At 41.6% G+C, this 15,694-nt stretch overlaps 2 protein-coding genes across 4 annotated transcripts in view; one reads left to right on the plus strand and one right to left on the minus strand.

The window, feature by feature from the left end:
• Nucleotides 1-5,085, plus strand: part of Gng10 (G protein subunit gamma 10) — a 7,364-nt gene extending 2,279 nt beyond the window's left edge. Inside the window, exons 2-3 of the mRNA XM_031377528.1 lie at nucleotides 1,645-1,776; nucleotides 4,293-5,085. Of these exons, the coding sequence (XP_031233388.1) occupies nucleotides 1,645-1,770 (126 nt within the window). The 3' untranslated portion in view covers nucleotides 1,771-1,776; nucleotides 4,293-5,085. The remainder of the gene's footprint in view (nucleotides 1-1,644; nucleotides 1,777-4,292) is intronic.
• A 2,832-nt stretch (nucleotides 5,086-7,917) lies between these two features.
• Shoc1 (shortage in chiasmata 1) overlaps nucleotides 7,918-15,694 on the minus strand; it is an 87,745-nt gene continuing 79,968 nt past the window's right edge. For 2 of the 3 annotated variants that reach the window (XM_031377531.1, XM_031377529.1), the window contains 4 exons: nucleotides 14,155-14,286; nucleotides 13,601-13,750; nucleotides 11,768-12,686; nucleotides 7,918-8,680 (listed from right to left, as the gene is read on the minus strand). In XM_031377531.1, the coding sequence (XP_031233391.1) occupies nucleotides 8,580-8,680; nucleotides 11,768-12,686; nucleotides 13,601-13,750; nucleotides 14,155-14,286 (1,302 nt within the window). In that variant the 3' untranslated portion in view covers nucleotides 7,918-8,579. The remainder of the gene's footprint in view (nucleotides 8,681-11,767; nucleotides 12,687-13,600; nucleotides 13,751-14,154; nucleotides 14,287-15,694) is intronic. The other variant, XM_031377530.1, reaches the window with a different exon arrangement.

The following is a 15,694-nucleotide window of genomic DNA, read 5'->3' on the forward strand; positions in this document are numbered from 1 at the left end:
AGGGACAGAGGAAGGAAGGGAGAGAGAGAGAGGCAGGCGGGTGGGCAGGCAGGACAGTCTGGTGGACTTGGGCAGCACTTCAAGGGAGTCACATTCCAGAATCTAGTCAGCTTCACTTCAGGGATGTTCTTGGCACACTGAGACACATATGCCAGGCACAGGTTTTCTAGCATCCCTTCCCAGGGACTGCAAAACCTGCTGTCTTGAGGAATCCTCCTCTGGAGTTGAGAGATAACCCAGGTGGAACAGACAAGCCAGCTTCATGGCAGGGGACAGCTTGCAGGATTTGAGGTTTTTCTCCCTCACAGAGTCTCTCCCATGCCCCTGCTGAGAGTCCTGACTGACCTCAGTTTGTTTCTCTGAGCACCCCCACTTTACCTTTATTACCATGTCCTTTATACTAGGGTCTGGTTGGTCTCCTTTTCCCAGGAGGCCTGAGAAAGGCTCCTACTCCCCACACGTGGAGTTCACCCAGTTCCCCGATACACAGTCTCTGGGCAGGATTGGTTCTTTATTTCTTTGAAAATCAATAACTTACCATTAGCTCTAATTATAATTAATGTGAAAACATCGAGTTTCAATTGATGGAAAAAATTAGCTTAAATGTTAGTCTGGTTATATTGTATTTTATATATTACCACTTAAAAGTTCTAGCTCTAAAAGCAAATCTCTAAGGCCTTTCAGAAACTTGGTGGCAACTGGAAACATATGGTAAGCAGCTGTAACATACATGTAACAAGTATTAGTCAGTTTTCTGTTGCCAATAGCCGAGTACCACAGACAGAGTAACATTTTTAAAAAGTTTATTTTAGCTTATGGTTCTGGAGGGTCGAAGGTCTACCCTCTTGGCACTGGAGAGATGGCTCAGTGATTAAGAGCACTGGCTATTCCTGCGGAGGTCCTGAGTTTATTTCCCAGCACGCTCACAACCATCTATAATGTAGTCTCCCAGAATCCAATGCCCTCTTCTGGGTAAAGCTGTACATGCAGATAAAACACCCATATATAAAAAAATACATAAATGTTTCCACCCTTCATAGTGGAGGTTAAATTTCAACATATAAACCTTTGAAGGACAAGCTCAAACCGTGGCTAAAACATAATAGCCCTGTTTTATTGATGATGATGATGATGATGATGATGATGATGATGATGATGATCAGTAGTACTGTTATTTTTGTGTTTTGTCCTAGGGACTGACTCCAGGGCCTCTCTTGTGCTAGGCAAACATTCTATCACTGAGCCCCACCCTCAGCCCCAGAGCCCACATTCCTAACCAGCAAGCTGTACTTTCTGAACAGCATAGAATAATTCTATCACTTGTTTGGCACTGACTGGATAAAGCCCCAGCCTTGTTCACACAGCAAATTTAGATTATCAGTACATGTTTTACATATTTGTACTGGGAACTTGAGAATGAGCCATTTCCTTACCAATTTGGTCTTAAAACTAGAATTTTAAATGGATTAATGTTGTATTTTCTTTGTCAAAGCAGTCCCAAAGTATCCTATACTCAGTCGTAGACAGTTTAGTGTTCCATTGTGGGACTGAGTGGCGGGAGTTAGCAGACAGCCCTGGATAACGACAATGGTGTCCCACCTCAGGCCGGCTGTGAGCAGGGGGTCACACTGTGCTTTGACTCAGGTCTCTCAGGCAGCTGCAGAGCTTCAGCAGTACTGCATACAGAATGCATGCAAGGACGCCCTGCTGCTCGGTGTTCCGGCTGGAAGCAACCCCTTCCGGGAGCCCAGGTCCTGTGCTTTACTCTGAAGACTGGTGAGTTGGGGTGTGCTGTGTCATCTCGGGGCCATCTTGGTGACATCTTCGGGGAGCTGCCCAAGGGATTTGGGTGATGGAAGTTAAAGACTCAGAATGCTGCCTTGCTCTCTGGGTGCTTGTGGGCTGTAGCGTCCCCAAACATGGACGAACGAGGTCTGTCTGAGAGAATCCTGCTCTCTAGCACTGTCTGCTACATGCTGTCACCTTATGCACACGAGCTCTTTAACTGAGCTGGCCAGCAGTATTTCCTGACCTGAATTCCCTCTCTGCCCTTATAGCATCCCAGAGTTGTGTTCTCCTATTCGGTGTTACCCACTGACTTGCATCTCTTGGGACTAAAGACTTGACAGAGGAGCTAGCTGACTTGAGTCTACCTTGGGCTCCCTAAATAGTTCTATTTTGGTTTTTTGAGACAGGGTTTCTCTGTGCAACTCTGGCTGTCCTAGAACTTGCTCTGTAGGCTGCCCTCGGATTCATAGAGATCTGCCTGTCGCTGCCTCCTGAGTGCTGGAATTAAAGACATGTGCCACCACTGCCTGGGACATATCTCTGTTTTAATGGAAGATAGAATGTAGCTACTGGTCTACTGGTGTGTGTGTGTGTGTGTGTGTGTGTGTGTGTGTGTGTGTATAGGGCTAAAGCAGTTTTAACAGTTGATAACTGAAAACTGAAGACACATTTCTGGTGATTTATTAATTAGAATGACATAAGTTTGAGTGTTTTGCATTGAGGTTTTACATTTCTACATTAAAAAAAAAACTTTTTACCCGGGCGATGGTGGCACACGCCTTTAATCCCAGCACTTGGGAGGCAGAGGCAGGTGGATTTCTGAGTTCAAGGCCAGCCTGGTCTACAGAGTGAGTTCCAGGACAGCCAGGGCTACACAGAGAAACCCTTTCTTGAAAAACAAAACAAAAACAAACAAACAAAAAAAAGAATGGAAAAACTTAACAAGTGAGCATTTAGAGCACTAAGAAATAGTAATAGTAGAGAAAGGGAAAAGAGTCAGAGAGGGACTGGAGTCAGTCCCTAGTCAAGAAATGAAACAGGAACAGGAACCCTCAAAGGCATTTTTAGAACCAAGAATTCACAGCAAGGAACAGACACAAAGCTGACCATGAATGAGACCCAGGATGTCCAGAAGCAACTCAGAGTCAGAATAAAAACACCAGAACAAACAGATGAACAAACTCAAAAACTACGACCCACATTCCAAGATTTTAAATGGCTTAACCCAGACAGTACCCCACCCCAGATGGTACCTCACTCCCAGATGGTACCCCACCCCAGATGGTACCTCACTCCCAGATGGTACTCCACCCCAGATGGTACCTCACCCCAGATGGTACCCCACCCCAGATGGTACCCCAACCCCCAACAGATTCAGAAGGAAAGGTGAGTTACACAGGCAGGCACTGATGCAGACTTTTAGAGCTATTCACCCTGGAAAACCAGCATCAGAAAATAGTTTGTTTACATACCCACTGACATGAAAAAGTACTATGTCAAAGGAGGACTTAAGCAAGGTATATTCTCAAGTGATCAGCAGAACCTCAGGCTTTCTTAGTCAATGGATCTTGAAATGATTAGCTTCGTGGCCTCCTGGTGTTCTGAGTCAGGGCAGTTCTACCCAATGACTGTCAGGATGCCCTCATGACCACAACCAGCAGCTCCTTCGTCTATAAACCATAGTGCTCCAAACACTTCAATTTCTGGAAACATTTATCAACGAGTCCTCTTCATTAAAACCGTTTTAAAAGTGTAGATCCTGTCGATTCTCAATGAGAATGCAGGAGAGATAGGGTAAGCAGGTAGTGCGCATGCCCGGGCTGCGGACTGACTCCCTACTTCTCCCCTGGCTGCTCTGGTGTCAAGAGGAAGCGGCCCTTCTCACTCAGACCTCCTCACTTCCTGCTTGGCCCTGGTGTAGGATATGGTGAAAACGGTATGAATCCAGCACTCCCCAACTTTTGCCTACCCACCAACCTAAAAACTGTATAAAGAAATTAAAACTGGGTGAGTTCAAGAGCAACCTGGCTAACTCGTGAAGACTGTCTCTAAAGCAGCGTAGCTCGGCTGCCCAGCGCGGACAAGCCCCTCACCCCTGTACATTTCCATATTTTTTTTTTAAAAGATGACAAGGGCATAGGTTCTTAGTCCTGGGACCAACACATTTCAACTTTTGTGTTTACACAGTAAATGATAATCTTTTTCACATGTTTGTAAAAGGAAACTGTTCACATTGAATTGAGGGGCTGGTTCTGCTATCAGACATTAAGTTCCGTAGTCAAGGGAGAGGCACACTGGGTTGCCAAGATAACTGTCTTTCGTGACACAGTTCTCCTTTACAAAGCACAGTTGTGAGCGCTGTCTGTCCAGGACGTGCTTACATATTCTCTTGCATTCAAGTAATGTTTTCTACGTTGTGCATTTTTGGTGTCCTGTCAAATGATAAGGTTCCTTCACAAGTAAGTCTCACTAAAGCAAAGACCAACGGAACTTCTCTTCCACAGGGAAGAGGCTCGCCGAGGGAGCTGAGTGTGCATGGTGATGGATGCCTGCTGTCACGTCCCAAGAAAACAGACTTCAAGAGCCAAATCATTCTCTCTGAGGCCTGGTCCTAGGTCAAAATTCTACAGAAATCAATGTTTTTCTTTTAACCTCACTACCAAACTTGCTGGATGCATCTCTTTCGCCATGGAGCCTGTGCAGCCCTGCCTGGGACAGAGGCAGGTTTTATTTACTGGGTATTTGCAAAAACAGTATTTGTAATTTTCCTAACGTTTTTATACTCTAATAAAAAACTTTTCATAAAAATTTACAATTACTAAATAAAACGAAGTATACAGTGGGGGGAATAATTGATTGATATCCTGATTTTGTAAAGGAGAGCTTTTTCACTTCCACATGAGCAAAGGGTCCAACGCAGACAGTAGGCTTGGGCTCTGCTCCTTAGCAAATGCAAGATTGATGTATTGTTAGGTTGCCCATCCTGTGTGAAGCCAATTAGATCTTTCTTTAGTTCCTATACTTTACAACTTATAATTATGATTGTAGTTTTTAAAAATGTTGTCCATGCCTTTAAAAATGTTTATATGTGGCCTACATTTAGAACATTGCAATTGGTTAAAAACAAAGTATGAAGATATTATAACCTAAAAGAATTCATGTCACACGTATATTACTGGGGTGGTGTGCCTTTGATCTAATTGGGGACACTTTTAGAAGGAAAGTTTGGGTTTGTAATCATCTTTGAAGAGCTTGGAAATAAAATTTTTGCCTAATTCATCATTTTCCATGACAACAGTAGTTTGTGTCTGGTGTTGTCTTTTGGGCCCCATGGATTCCTGTTTGCTGGTGCTTGTGAGTGCAGCAGGTGGGACTGGGGCTGGAATCCCTGAATTCTGTAAACATCTCCAAATGCAGATGTGAGCATTATGTGAAAAACAACCCTCACTTCCCAGCCACAGCGCTCTCTCTGATCTAGCCTTGCATGGCATTCACCACAGAGGAGTTTGCAGGAATACATAAGGGGGAAAATGAAGCCATCGGCAGGGCCTCCCTAATTCCAAGCATCATTTAGATATCAGTAAATGGGGTTCCATATTAATGTCCTTTTGATGTTTCTATTATCTGTTTAACCTTGTCTGCAATTTTCACACTATCTTTCGTTTGTTTCTTTTCTTTATTGAAATACCTGTTTCCTACTATTAACATCATATATGTTCTGTGTTCTCCAACTCAATTAGCAAGAATTTCAGTAAGCGGGGCTGGCGAGATGGCTCAGCGGGTAAGGGCACTGACTGCTCTTCCAAAAGTTCTGAGTTCGGATCCCAGCTACCACATGGTGGCTCACAACCATCCGTAATGAGATCTGACGCCCTCCTCTGGTGCGTCTGAAAACAGCTACAGTGTATTACTCCATTGCGAGGGGGTCCAGAGCAGGTCGGATCGAGCGGGGCAGGAGCAAGCAGAGGTCCTGACTTCAATTCCCTGCAGCCACATGATGGCTTAGGGCCATCTGTACAGCTACAGTGTACTCATACACATAAAGTAAATAAATAAATCTTTTTTTTTAAAAAAAAAAAAGAATTTCAGTAAGCATTCCAAATTTCCACCACAAACTAAATCCTCTCTGGATACACTTTCTCTCTCCTTCAGCAACACTGCATCAGGTAGTTCAGGGAAGCTACAAACATTGCCCAGATAAACTGTCCTAAATGTCAGCAAGTCAGATCCAACAGTGTCAGGAGGGACTGACACCTGCTGAGCTGGCTTAACATAGAAATCTGCCAGTGTGAAGAAGGGACCCTCGGCCTCAAAGTTATCTGAGGAAACTCAGTACTTGTTCTGTATTTCTCTCTCAAACATAGAGGACAAAAACTACCTTAGGGGTAAGTGAGTCTGCCTTGGCAGCCGCTGAATTAAACAATATAATTTTTAAAAATTGAAAACAAATTATGAAAATACCATACTAAAATCTACTTATATGCAAACTAAAAAAAAACAAATAGATGCAGAACTTTGTAAAATATCTCATGGGAAATTAGATAATGCGTATAATACCTTTTCCTTAAATGTATCAAATACATTAATGAAGAATTATATTAATACATGCCTTGTCATGGATCTGTTTTTATACTCAGATGGGTTTGATTGATCATAAGTGTGGCTAGTTTCCATTTGGTCTGGTAATACTCCATTGGAGTATTTACTCTGATAAAAGTACGTTTCTGTAATGATCTCTTTTTCAGTGTTAGGATTTTGGTATTTTGCTACTGCTGTGGAAAGGTTTAAACAGCCTTAAATTATCTACTCATTAGAAATAAGCTATAGAAAAATGTTAGGAGTTTAACACTAAAAAGTTTAATCAGTGACAAAATTAGAAGACTCTAAGCAAAGTGAGAGCACAAGGAGAATACAGTATTACAGCAGGCCTGTGGAACTGCTAAGAACAATACTGTCTGTGTGAAGAAAAGAATGAAAAAGAGACAGAAAAGAAAAAAAAAAACAAAACAACAACAGAAGTTATGGAGGAAAACTTGGAGGAAAGGAGTGGGAACAGGGCTGCCGGGCAGCTTGTGAGCTCACTGAAGCCTCATGCTTGGTGCCTTTCTCTGAAGCACATTTTAGTGGCCTTTGCTCCAGTTCCCTTAGCCTTCTTTGTTTTTTCCCCTTTGAGCCAAGCTTTCATTTATTCCAGGGTTGGTATCAAACTAGCTATGTGGCTAAGGATCATGATCTTTGACTTTGGCAGGCCCAGTTTATGAAGTGCTGGGATCCAAACCCAGAGCTCTGGGTTGGCAATCACCACCACCGAGCTACTTCCCAGTTCCGCTCCAACAGTTCCTCGTGCATCAGAAAGCGTGGAATTCATGCTTGCCCAAATATTCCCATATGCACAAAATCATTTTGAGCAAATTGCAATTGTCCATTTTCACTATGGTCAGAGCACACTTATTTCTTCATAAAGTTTCATGGTATTCTATACTCTAAATGTTTACTTTTTCCTCCTGGTAGCAAGTATCTATAAATTTTACCTATTACACACAAGCTATACTTACAATAGGTCTCATGCTATAGTTAATATTTATTTAAGGTAAATCCTTGGTATATAATTCCTGAGTCAAACTATCTAGTCATCTTACATTGTATTAGCTCTTGCCTAGAGTGGGGTCTAAAAGGATGCACAGACAACCCAGGAAAGTAGTCTTCTCTACCATGCTTATCCTAGGAATCGGAATTTTCAGCCTTTTGTCAATGTGATAGGTGAAAGTCAGTGATTTATTTAGTAGACAACATCTCTGTGTAAACAATGAAGTTGCTTACCCTAAGTATTTTCAAGCTTGTCTTGTTCTGAGAGTAACTGTTTAGATATTTTACTTACTCTATTAGGTTTCCTTTCTCCCTCCAGTGTGAAAGGGTATTTAGTATATTAAGAATGGGAACTTTTGCTGGGTTGTGGTGGTGGTGTTGATGGTTCACACCTTTAGTCCCAGCACTTGGGAGGCAGAGGCAGGTGGATCTCTGTGAGTTCAAGACCAGCCTAGTCCACAGAGTAAGTTCCAGGACAGCCAGGGCTACAGACTCTGTCTCAAAACAAACAACCTAACAAACAAACAAACTCTTCCCATGACCTAGGTTGCGAGCGTTCCTTCTGACTCTTTCTAGCCGGTTTGGGGAAACTGTGCAGTGCACTTCTTTGGCTTCTTCAGTTTTGCCCTTTGGAATGCTCCTCACTTCCTGACTCAAACTGTCAGATCGTGATGGGGGCGGGGAGATCAAGATTAAGACTGCTCAATGGTTAAGGGTGCTTGCTGCTCCTGCAGAGGACTGGACTGTGGCTCCTAGCACATGGCTCACAAACACCAGGAACTAAGGCTCCGGGGGCTCAGGTACCCTCTTTTGGATTCCACAGGCACTGTACTCAATATGCACATTCCAACATGCAGATACACAATTTAATAATAAGAATATTAAACCTTAAAAAAAAAAAACAAGACTCTGATTGGGGCTTGGATCCTCTGGCCCCCCCAGGGCACCTCTGCTCAAGTGCACACACTCCACATGCAGACAAATACATGAAAAAACAGATCTTCAAAAAGACAAAAGCCCTGTGAAGTACACAGGAATCTGAATACTTTGGGGGTCCTATGCTTATTATTACAAGCAGACTTAGATATAAACACTGAGGTCATGTAAAAACAACAGCATTTTCTGTGATGTAGAGTCAAGCCTAATTGTCACTGGGTTGTCATAAGGAAGTAGAATCTGGCAGGTGGCACGGTCCCTTCTGTTTTTCATAAAAACCTCAGCCGGGTTTGCCCATCCACTCTTCCAGGGACTCTCTCATACATTAGACGTCGTTTCTTGGGTTGTGGTACTTGTGAGTACATTAAGTCTGTCAAAAGGAGAAAAGAACCATTTTGTTGGGATAAGTAGATACGAAAAATGTTTTTTGTTTTTTGTTTTTTTAACATGAGCGCACCTGTGCCTGATGGCTGTTTAAGATCAGTGTGCACATAGACTGTGTGAGTCATTCACTATCCCCAGATTCCATTTTCCTCTTCTGTAAGGTTCTATGGTCTCTAAAGTCTCTCCTGGCTCTAATGTGTTTAAGTAAAACAATTGCAAATAAGCAACTCAGACAGGCTTCCTAATCCCTGAAGGTTTCCAACACATCTTCACAGACTAGAATAAGTTCAGTGCTCACTCTGACTGACTCTGAACTCACACATGCTTCGTTCCTTGCCTCTGTATACTACCGAAACTGTTCATATTTGTGTTCAATATGTTTACATTTTATTAGCTGTTCAGCTTCCACTCCACCATCTTTATTTACAATTTTTTAGTTTATGCATATGAATTGTGTGTGTGCATGTGTGCATGTATGTATCTCTGTATATATGCATGTGTGCATGCACATGTGCACAGCTCCAGACAGCAGCTTCCATACACATGTAGACACATGTGCACATGCATCAGTAAATGTGCACCCACACATGGACACATGCCACACATACATATCATGCAAAATAAAACTATTCAAAACTAAGTGAATTGAAATGTACATAGATATCTGAGTATTCCACCTATATGCCCCAAAGCTTAAAGGTCAGAAGTAGAAACTTGCTGGAATTTTCTCATTGAAAAAATGGGAGAATTATATAGGGAAGCTGTCCATGTTCAAGAGTCTATGGAGCTCACATAGGTAATTGTTCGAGAGTCCAAGGATGGGGTTTGAGCTGAGTCATTTAGGAAACAGCTATATAATAGCACACACAACACCATCATGGCTCTTGTTATGAAAATCAGAATGAAACAGCAGGAACCAAATTAACAGCATCCCTGACCATATATAAAACAGGACTTTATTTAGCTTAAAAAAATTGAAGTAACATTTGCAGAACAATGGACATGACTGAAAGTACCCTAAGTGAACAGCAGGTGATGAAAGACAGCCAGGAAGGTTTTTCTTTCACTAGGTACTTGGGTTGTAATTTGTATCTGTGTGTACAGGGTTACTTCAGGTCATCAAACTAGGAAAGGGACTGGGAGGCCTTCCTGGGGCAGGGATAAAGTGATACCTGTGACATGAAAGCAGAAGGAAGCCTACTGGACAGGGGACAACAGACAGCTGTTAGGAGGAGGGGAGAGCAGGCAGGGGATGAGGGCAGGGTGGAAACAGTGAGGATCAGGAGGTCCTCTTTTAATAAAATATAGTTAGTTTTTGTTTTGTTTTGTTTTGTTTTTGTTTTTGTCTTTTTTGTTTTTCTGGGTCCTTCTCTGATCTTAGGAAGGAGACTATGAAAAGAGGAGGTTTGAAACTTAAATTTCTCTTCTCCCACTGCCTTTCATGACAAAGCTACATTCAGCCGGGCAGTGGCAGTGCACACCTTTAATCCCAGCACTTGGGAGGCAGAGGTAGGTGGATTTCTAAGTTCAAGTCCAGCTTGGACTACAGAGTGAGTTCCAGAACAGCCAGGGCTACACAAAGAAACCCTGTCTCGAAAAACAAAACAAAACAAACAAACAAAAAAGACAAAGCTACATTCATATGCCTTATGAGATCTTAACATTTTGTTCTGGATGTTCAGGTCAATGCCATAAGAAATTATATAGAAATAAAGACATAATGAGTAGAAATGAGAAAACAAAATTGTCCCTTTTAAAAGGTGATATGATAAAATGCTCAGTCAAGTCAAAAACATCTATCAAAGATAATAGGGGTTCTTACCCAATAAAGGTAAGCAACTCCTAGAAAAGGTTTGCGTGTATGTGTGTGTGTGTGTGTATGTGTGTGTGTGTGTGTATATATGTGTGTGTGTATGTGTGAGACACGTGTGTGTATGTGTGTGTGTATATATGTGTGTGTGTATGTGTGTATGTGTGAGACACGTGTGTATGTGTGTGTGTATATATGTGTGTGTGTGAGACACATGTGTATGTGTGTGTGTGTGTGTGTGTGTGTGTGTGTGTGTGTGTGTGCGCGTGAAGGCTAGAGGACAAACTTAGGCCTTGTTCTCCTCAGGTACCATTAATCCTGATTTTATTTTATTTTTAAAGACAGAATCTCTTACTGGCCTAGAGCTTACCCAATAAGCTGGGCTGGATGACATCAAGCCCTGTGGATCTGCCTGTTTCTGCCTCCCAAGTGCTGGGCTTTTGTTTCTGGGTTTCAAACTTAGGTCCTCATGCTTGCACAGTAAGCACTGTAGAGTAGTGACTTAGCCATCACCAGCTCTAATATCTTAACAAATGTTAGCCAAATAAATATGTGTGCTTAACAGAGTCTGACTCTTTAATCACGAGCATCTTCTCCTTTACTTAAGTTTTTATTTTAAATTTCTGCTTTTTAAATTCGTATTTGTTTGTCTGTCTGTTTGTAACAGGTTTTCTCTGTGTAGTCCTGGTTATCCTAGAACTTAGACCAGGCTGACTTTGAACTCATAGAGATCCTCCTACCTCTGCCTCCTGAGTGCTATTTTAAACTTAAGTTGACTGTATGGTTCATTTGATACTACAAGAATTTAAAGTATTTTGTTATACCAAGTTTGATTTTTTTAAACCCCAAGTTAATGGAGAATATTAAGTGTATCAGTTAAAACAATCGTCCATTGAAGTTTGAGTGTAGAGCTGTCATTTTTTTAATATTTTTATTATTTGTAGTTATGTGTATGTAGTTATTTGCATCTGCATATGGGTATGTCCAAGGAAGCCAGAGGTGTCGGATCCCCAGGAGCTAGAGTTACAGGTAGTGTGAGCTGCCCCAAGTGGGTGCTGGGGACTGAATGTGAGCTGCCCCAAGTGGGTGCTGGGGACTGAATGTGAGCTGCCCCAAGTGGGTGCTGGGGACTGAATGTGAGCTGCCTCAAGTGGGTGCTGGGGACCTCTGTAAGAGCTTATTAACCACTGTGCCTCTCTCCAGCTCCTAGCTTTAGCTTTTCAAATCACAACTGGAAGTAGTTGTATCAACTATTAATATTACCTGTTGGTGTTTTGTAATCTTCCCAATTAGATGAAGATACAGGGAGCCTTCTCTGTCCTAAGTAGTTTCCAGCTCTTTGGCAGAAATTAAGGCCCTTGAATCCTTTTTGATTTACATTAGAATCAGAAGCACAGAATGAATCCCAACTTGGAACAGCTGGCAGTTCTCTCCAAAAGGTCTCCTTTGTCTCAGCATTTGCATTTCTGTATGTGCTGCCTTCCACCTCGTCCCACAGGCTCTCTGGCTGATTACTGGAGAAGTCATCTTTTTGAGAGTACCATTTGTTGTAGGTAGTCTGTTCTGCTCCACAGCTTGGATTAAACGAATAAATCTGTTTACTACAACTGTTTTTCTTGAAGTCCCAGTGAAGGTGGGGTTGGGAGTTCTCTGGTAAAAAGACAGGGGTGGACACTTGCATGTTTCTGGTTCCTTTTGCTTCAGGAAAATTTACAAAATCATGAGTGCCTCTCCTCTGAGAATCAGTTAGTGGCATTACGGGTTCACAACTTACTTGTGTTAGACCCAGAGAAAAGACATCTGACTCTGAATCACTCCAGCTGGGAAAGGAGGGCCAGGTGACTTCCTTTGATTCTGCATTCATTAGGAAAGGGTTATTCTGCACTGTGTCAGGGCCACAGCTGGGACCCTCCCAGCTGCTCCTCTGACTGTGTGGTGCTACACATGGCCACATGCATGGCGTTTCTCTTAGCTCCACAGGAGAAGAGCTTGTGCCTTTCAGTACGGTCTCTTCTGAATCTTCATAGGAATAATATTCTTCCCGTTCTTGAATGATAGGAGCTGAACTCTGAGAAATAAAGAGATCAGTTTGATTCATATCTTCCGGAAGTGATGAAATCTGAGAAGGCTTTGTCATGGAGGGAGAACTAATCTTGAACAAGGAAGTGATGCTACAAAAATGCTGAAAAAATAAAAAAAAAAAATGTAATAGGCCTAGAAAACAAATATGATACCTAGCTAAATTCATAGAGACTGCACTGAGTCATGCACTAACATAAGAAATGATTAAATGCCATTAAAAGAGAACATTGTAATTTGCATCTATTTTTTTTAGCAACTTGTAGTGGAATTTTATACTTTTTTAGAGTTTTAGTTTCACAACAAGTACAATGAATTTTATTTTAGTTATTCAAATTATACATGAATACTATACCTTGCTAAGAATTTAAAAATATCACCAATAACTCTAAAGCTTTCTTTCCTACTACGGTAGAAATTCTTTGACAGGGTTTCTATGTATAGCCCTGGCTGTCCTGGAACTCTATCGACCAGGCTGGCCTCAAACTTAGAAATCTGCCTGCCTCTGCTTCCCAAGTGCTGTTTTTGTTTTTTTTTTTTAAAGAAGTATCTATTTTATGTATATGAGGGCACTTTCACTATCTTCAGACACACCAGAAGAGGGCATCCAATCCCATTACAGATGGTTGTGAGCCACCATGTGGTTGCTGGGAATTGAACTCAGGACCTCTGGAAGAGCAGTAAGTGCTCTTAACCACTGAGCCATCTTTCCAGCTCCAGTAGAAGTTCTTGGAAGGGGAAATATAAGTGTGTTAATGTAATATTTATGAACATAATAATATTTCAAAATGCCTTAAAATGTGATAAACTGTGCTGAATTATCTATGGTAACTTTAAAACATATATTGTAGTTGGCAGCTAATGACAATTCTGTATGAAAGTTAGTTCAAGTAAATTACTTCTTTCCTGTGTGAGACCCAAAACAAAAGCAGAGACCATCTTTCAGAAATGCATGTGGTACAAATAGGAAGTTGGAATGGAAAGAGGGAGCCACAGGAGCCTGCAGCTCTCACCCACCTTCAGTACTTTGCCTGGAACCTGGGGTAGGAGTTCCTGAAGCTCAGCAGGAGTTGCTATCAGGAGCCAGTGCAGGGAAGGTGCTCTATGTAACATGAGCTGAGCCACCAGTGGGTTAATACATGGAAAATCAAGTAGGTTCATTTCCTCCTAGAAAACAATGTGGCATCTCCTCAGTCAGGAGTCTTGAGAGTGCTCTACTTTAGTCTACAGATTAAAACATTTGTCATTGGATTTATAACTCAATTTAGGGAGTGTGGAAAAATAAACTATCAATAAAGGATTCAGGTAATTATATCTGTTTGTTCACAGATGTTTAAATTATACATTTAGAAAAAGTAACCTTGAGCTGGCGAGATGGCTCAGCAAATAAGAGCACTGACTGCTCTTCCAAAGGTCCTGAGGTCAAATCCCAGCAACCACATGGTGGCTCACAACCACCCATAATGAGATCTGACACCTTCTTCTGGTGCATCTGCAGTCAGCTACAGTGTACTTACATGTAATAAATAAATCTTTAAAATAAAAAATAAAAAGAAAAAAGAAAAAGGAACCTTAGAAGGTGAAACTTCCACCCAGGATTTATCCAACCATTCATGAGGATCTCTCTTTGACGTCATTAAACTGTGGTCTGCAATTTGTCGAATAACTAAAGCAGTCTCTTCTACTCCAGGGGCAATTATAAGCTAAAAAATAATTTTCATGTTAGATTGCAGGAGACTATTAGGAAGCAAGAAGTAGCATTCAGAAATAGTTTGAGATAAAGAGGAAAAAAATCTAAGTAGTGAATTTCACTCAACATCTTATATATAATTTATTACTGTGTGTATGTCAAACACAAGATCTTTTATTTATGACAATAACCAAACCATTTTTCCTTTCTTTTCCAAGAGGAGGTCTATTTGTGTTTTTGTTTGTTTGCTTTGAGGCAGGGTTTCTTTGTGTAGCCCTGGTTGTCTTCTGTACACCAGGCTGGCCTAGAACTCACAGAGATCCTCCTGCCTCTGCTTCCCAAGTGATGGGATTAAAGGAATGCACCACTACCTGATGGATAGAGAAGGTCTCTTTATATAGAGGCTGTCCTGGAACTTGCTATGTTGACCATGGTGGACTCAAACCTACAGAGATCTCCTGCCTCTGCCTCTTAAGTGTTAGGATTAAAGGTGTGTGCCACCACACCTGACCCCTTCTTTCTTTCTGTATTGTATGCTACTGTTTAATTGTTGGAATTCATGTTTTCTTATTTTCATTTGGCATTTACTTATAAATTAAAATACTTAGTATTATATTTCATTTATATATCTACTTAGTATTATATTTCATTTATAGAAGAATGATTTGAAAATCACTGGTAATATTTAATATTTCGCTTTTGCTAGTAGTTAACTGAAAATAAGAATAAAAATACAGCATAATAGTTTTCAAAAACAATCTTAAACATGAAAGATACTTACAAATTAATTTGGTATGGTGTTAAAAAATAAAACATAAGCTCTGCTTATAGGAGCATACCTAGTACTCTTCTTAATCTGGACAAGGGTCTATGGTGGGGAAATCACAGCTAAGCCTACTATTATTGTTTTGCTAAGTGGATGTAATATCAAAGTTGAATCTAAATTAATATCTTATAGATGAGTGCAGCTCAGGCCTCATCAGAGAAGCTTCTCTGTGTAGTGGACTGTGGTTAATGCAGAAACACAGCTGCAGAGACGTGTAGAAAAGTGTCTGTGGAGCCCAGCCAAAAGGCTCCGGGTTCACAGTAGAGGGGCAGCTGTCAGGGTCCAGCATGGGGCAGAGAGAGTCTGACAACCACCTACCTCAGCTGAGGAGCTGTGGTAGTTTGAATAGGTTTGGCCCCAGAGACTCATGTATTTGAATGTGTGATCCATAGGGAGTGGCACTATTAGGAGGTATGGCCTTGTTCGTGTGGTTTTGTTGTAGGAAGTATGTCACTTGGGTGGGAGCTTTGAGGTCATATCTCTCTCTCTCTCTTTTTCCCCTTCTCCCTCCTTTTCCCCCTCTCCCTCTCCCTCCCTTCTTTCCCCATCCCCATCCCCATCATCTCCCCATCCCCATCATCTCCCCATCCCCATC

The sequence above is a fragment of the Mastomys coucha genome, unplaced genomic scaffold (assembly GCF_008632895.1).
Source record: "Mastomys coucha isolate ucsf_1 unplaced genomic scaffold, UCSF_Mcou_1 pScaffold18, whole genome shotgun sequence".
NCBI classification, from domain to species: Eukaryota; Metazoa; Chordata; class Mammalia; order Rodentia; family Muridae; genus Mastomys; species Mastomys coucha.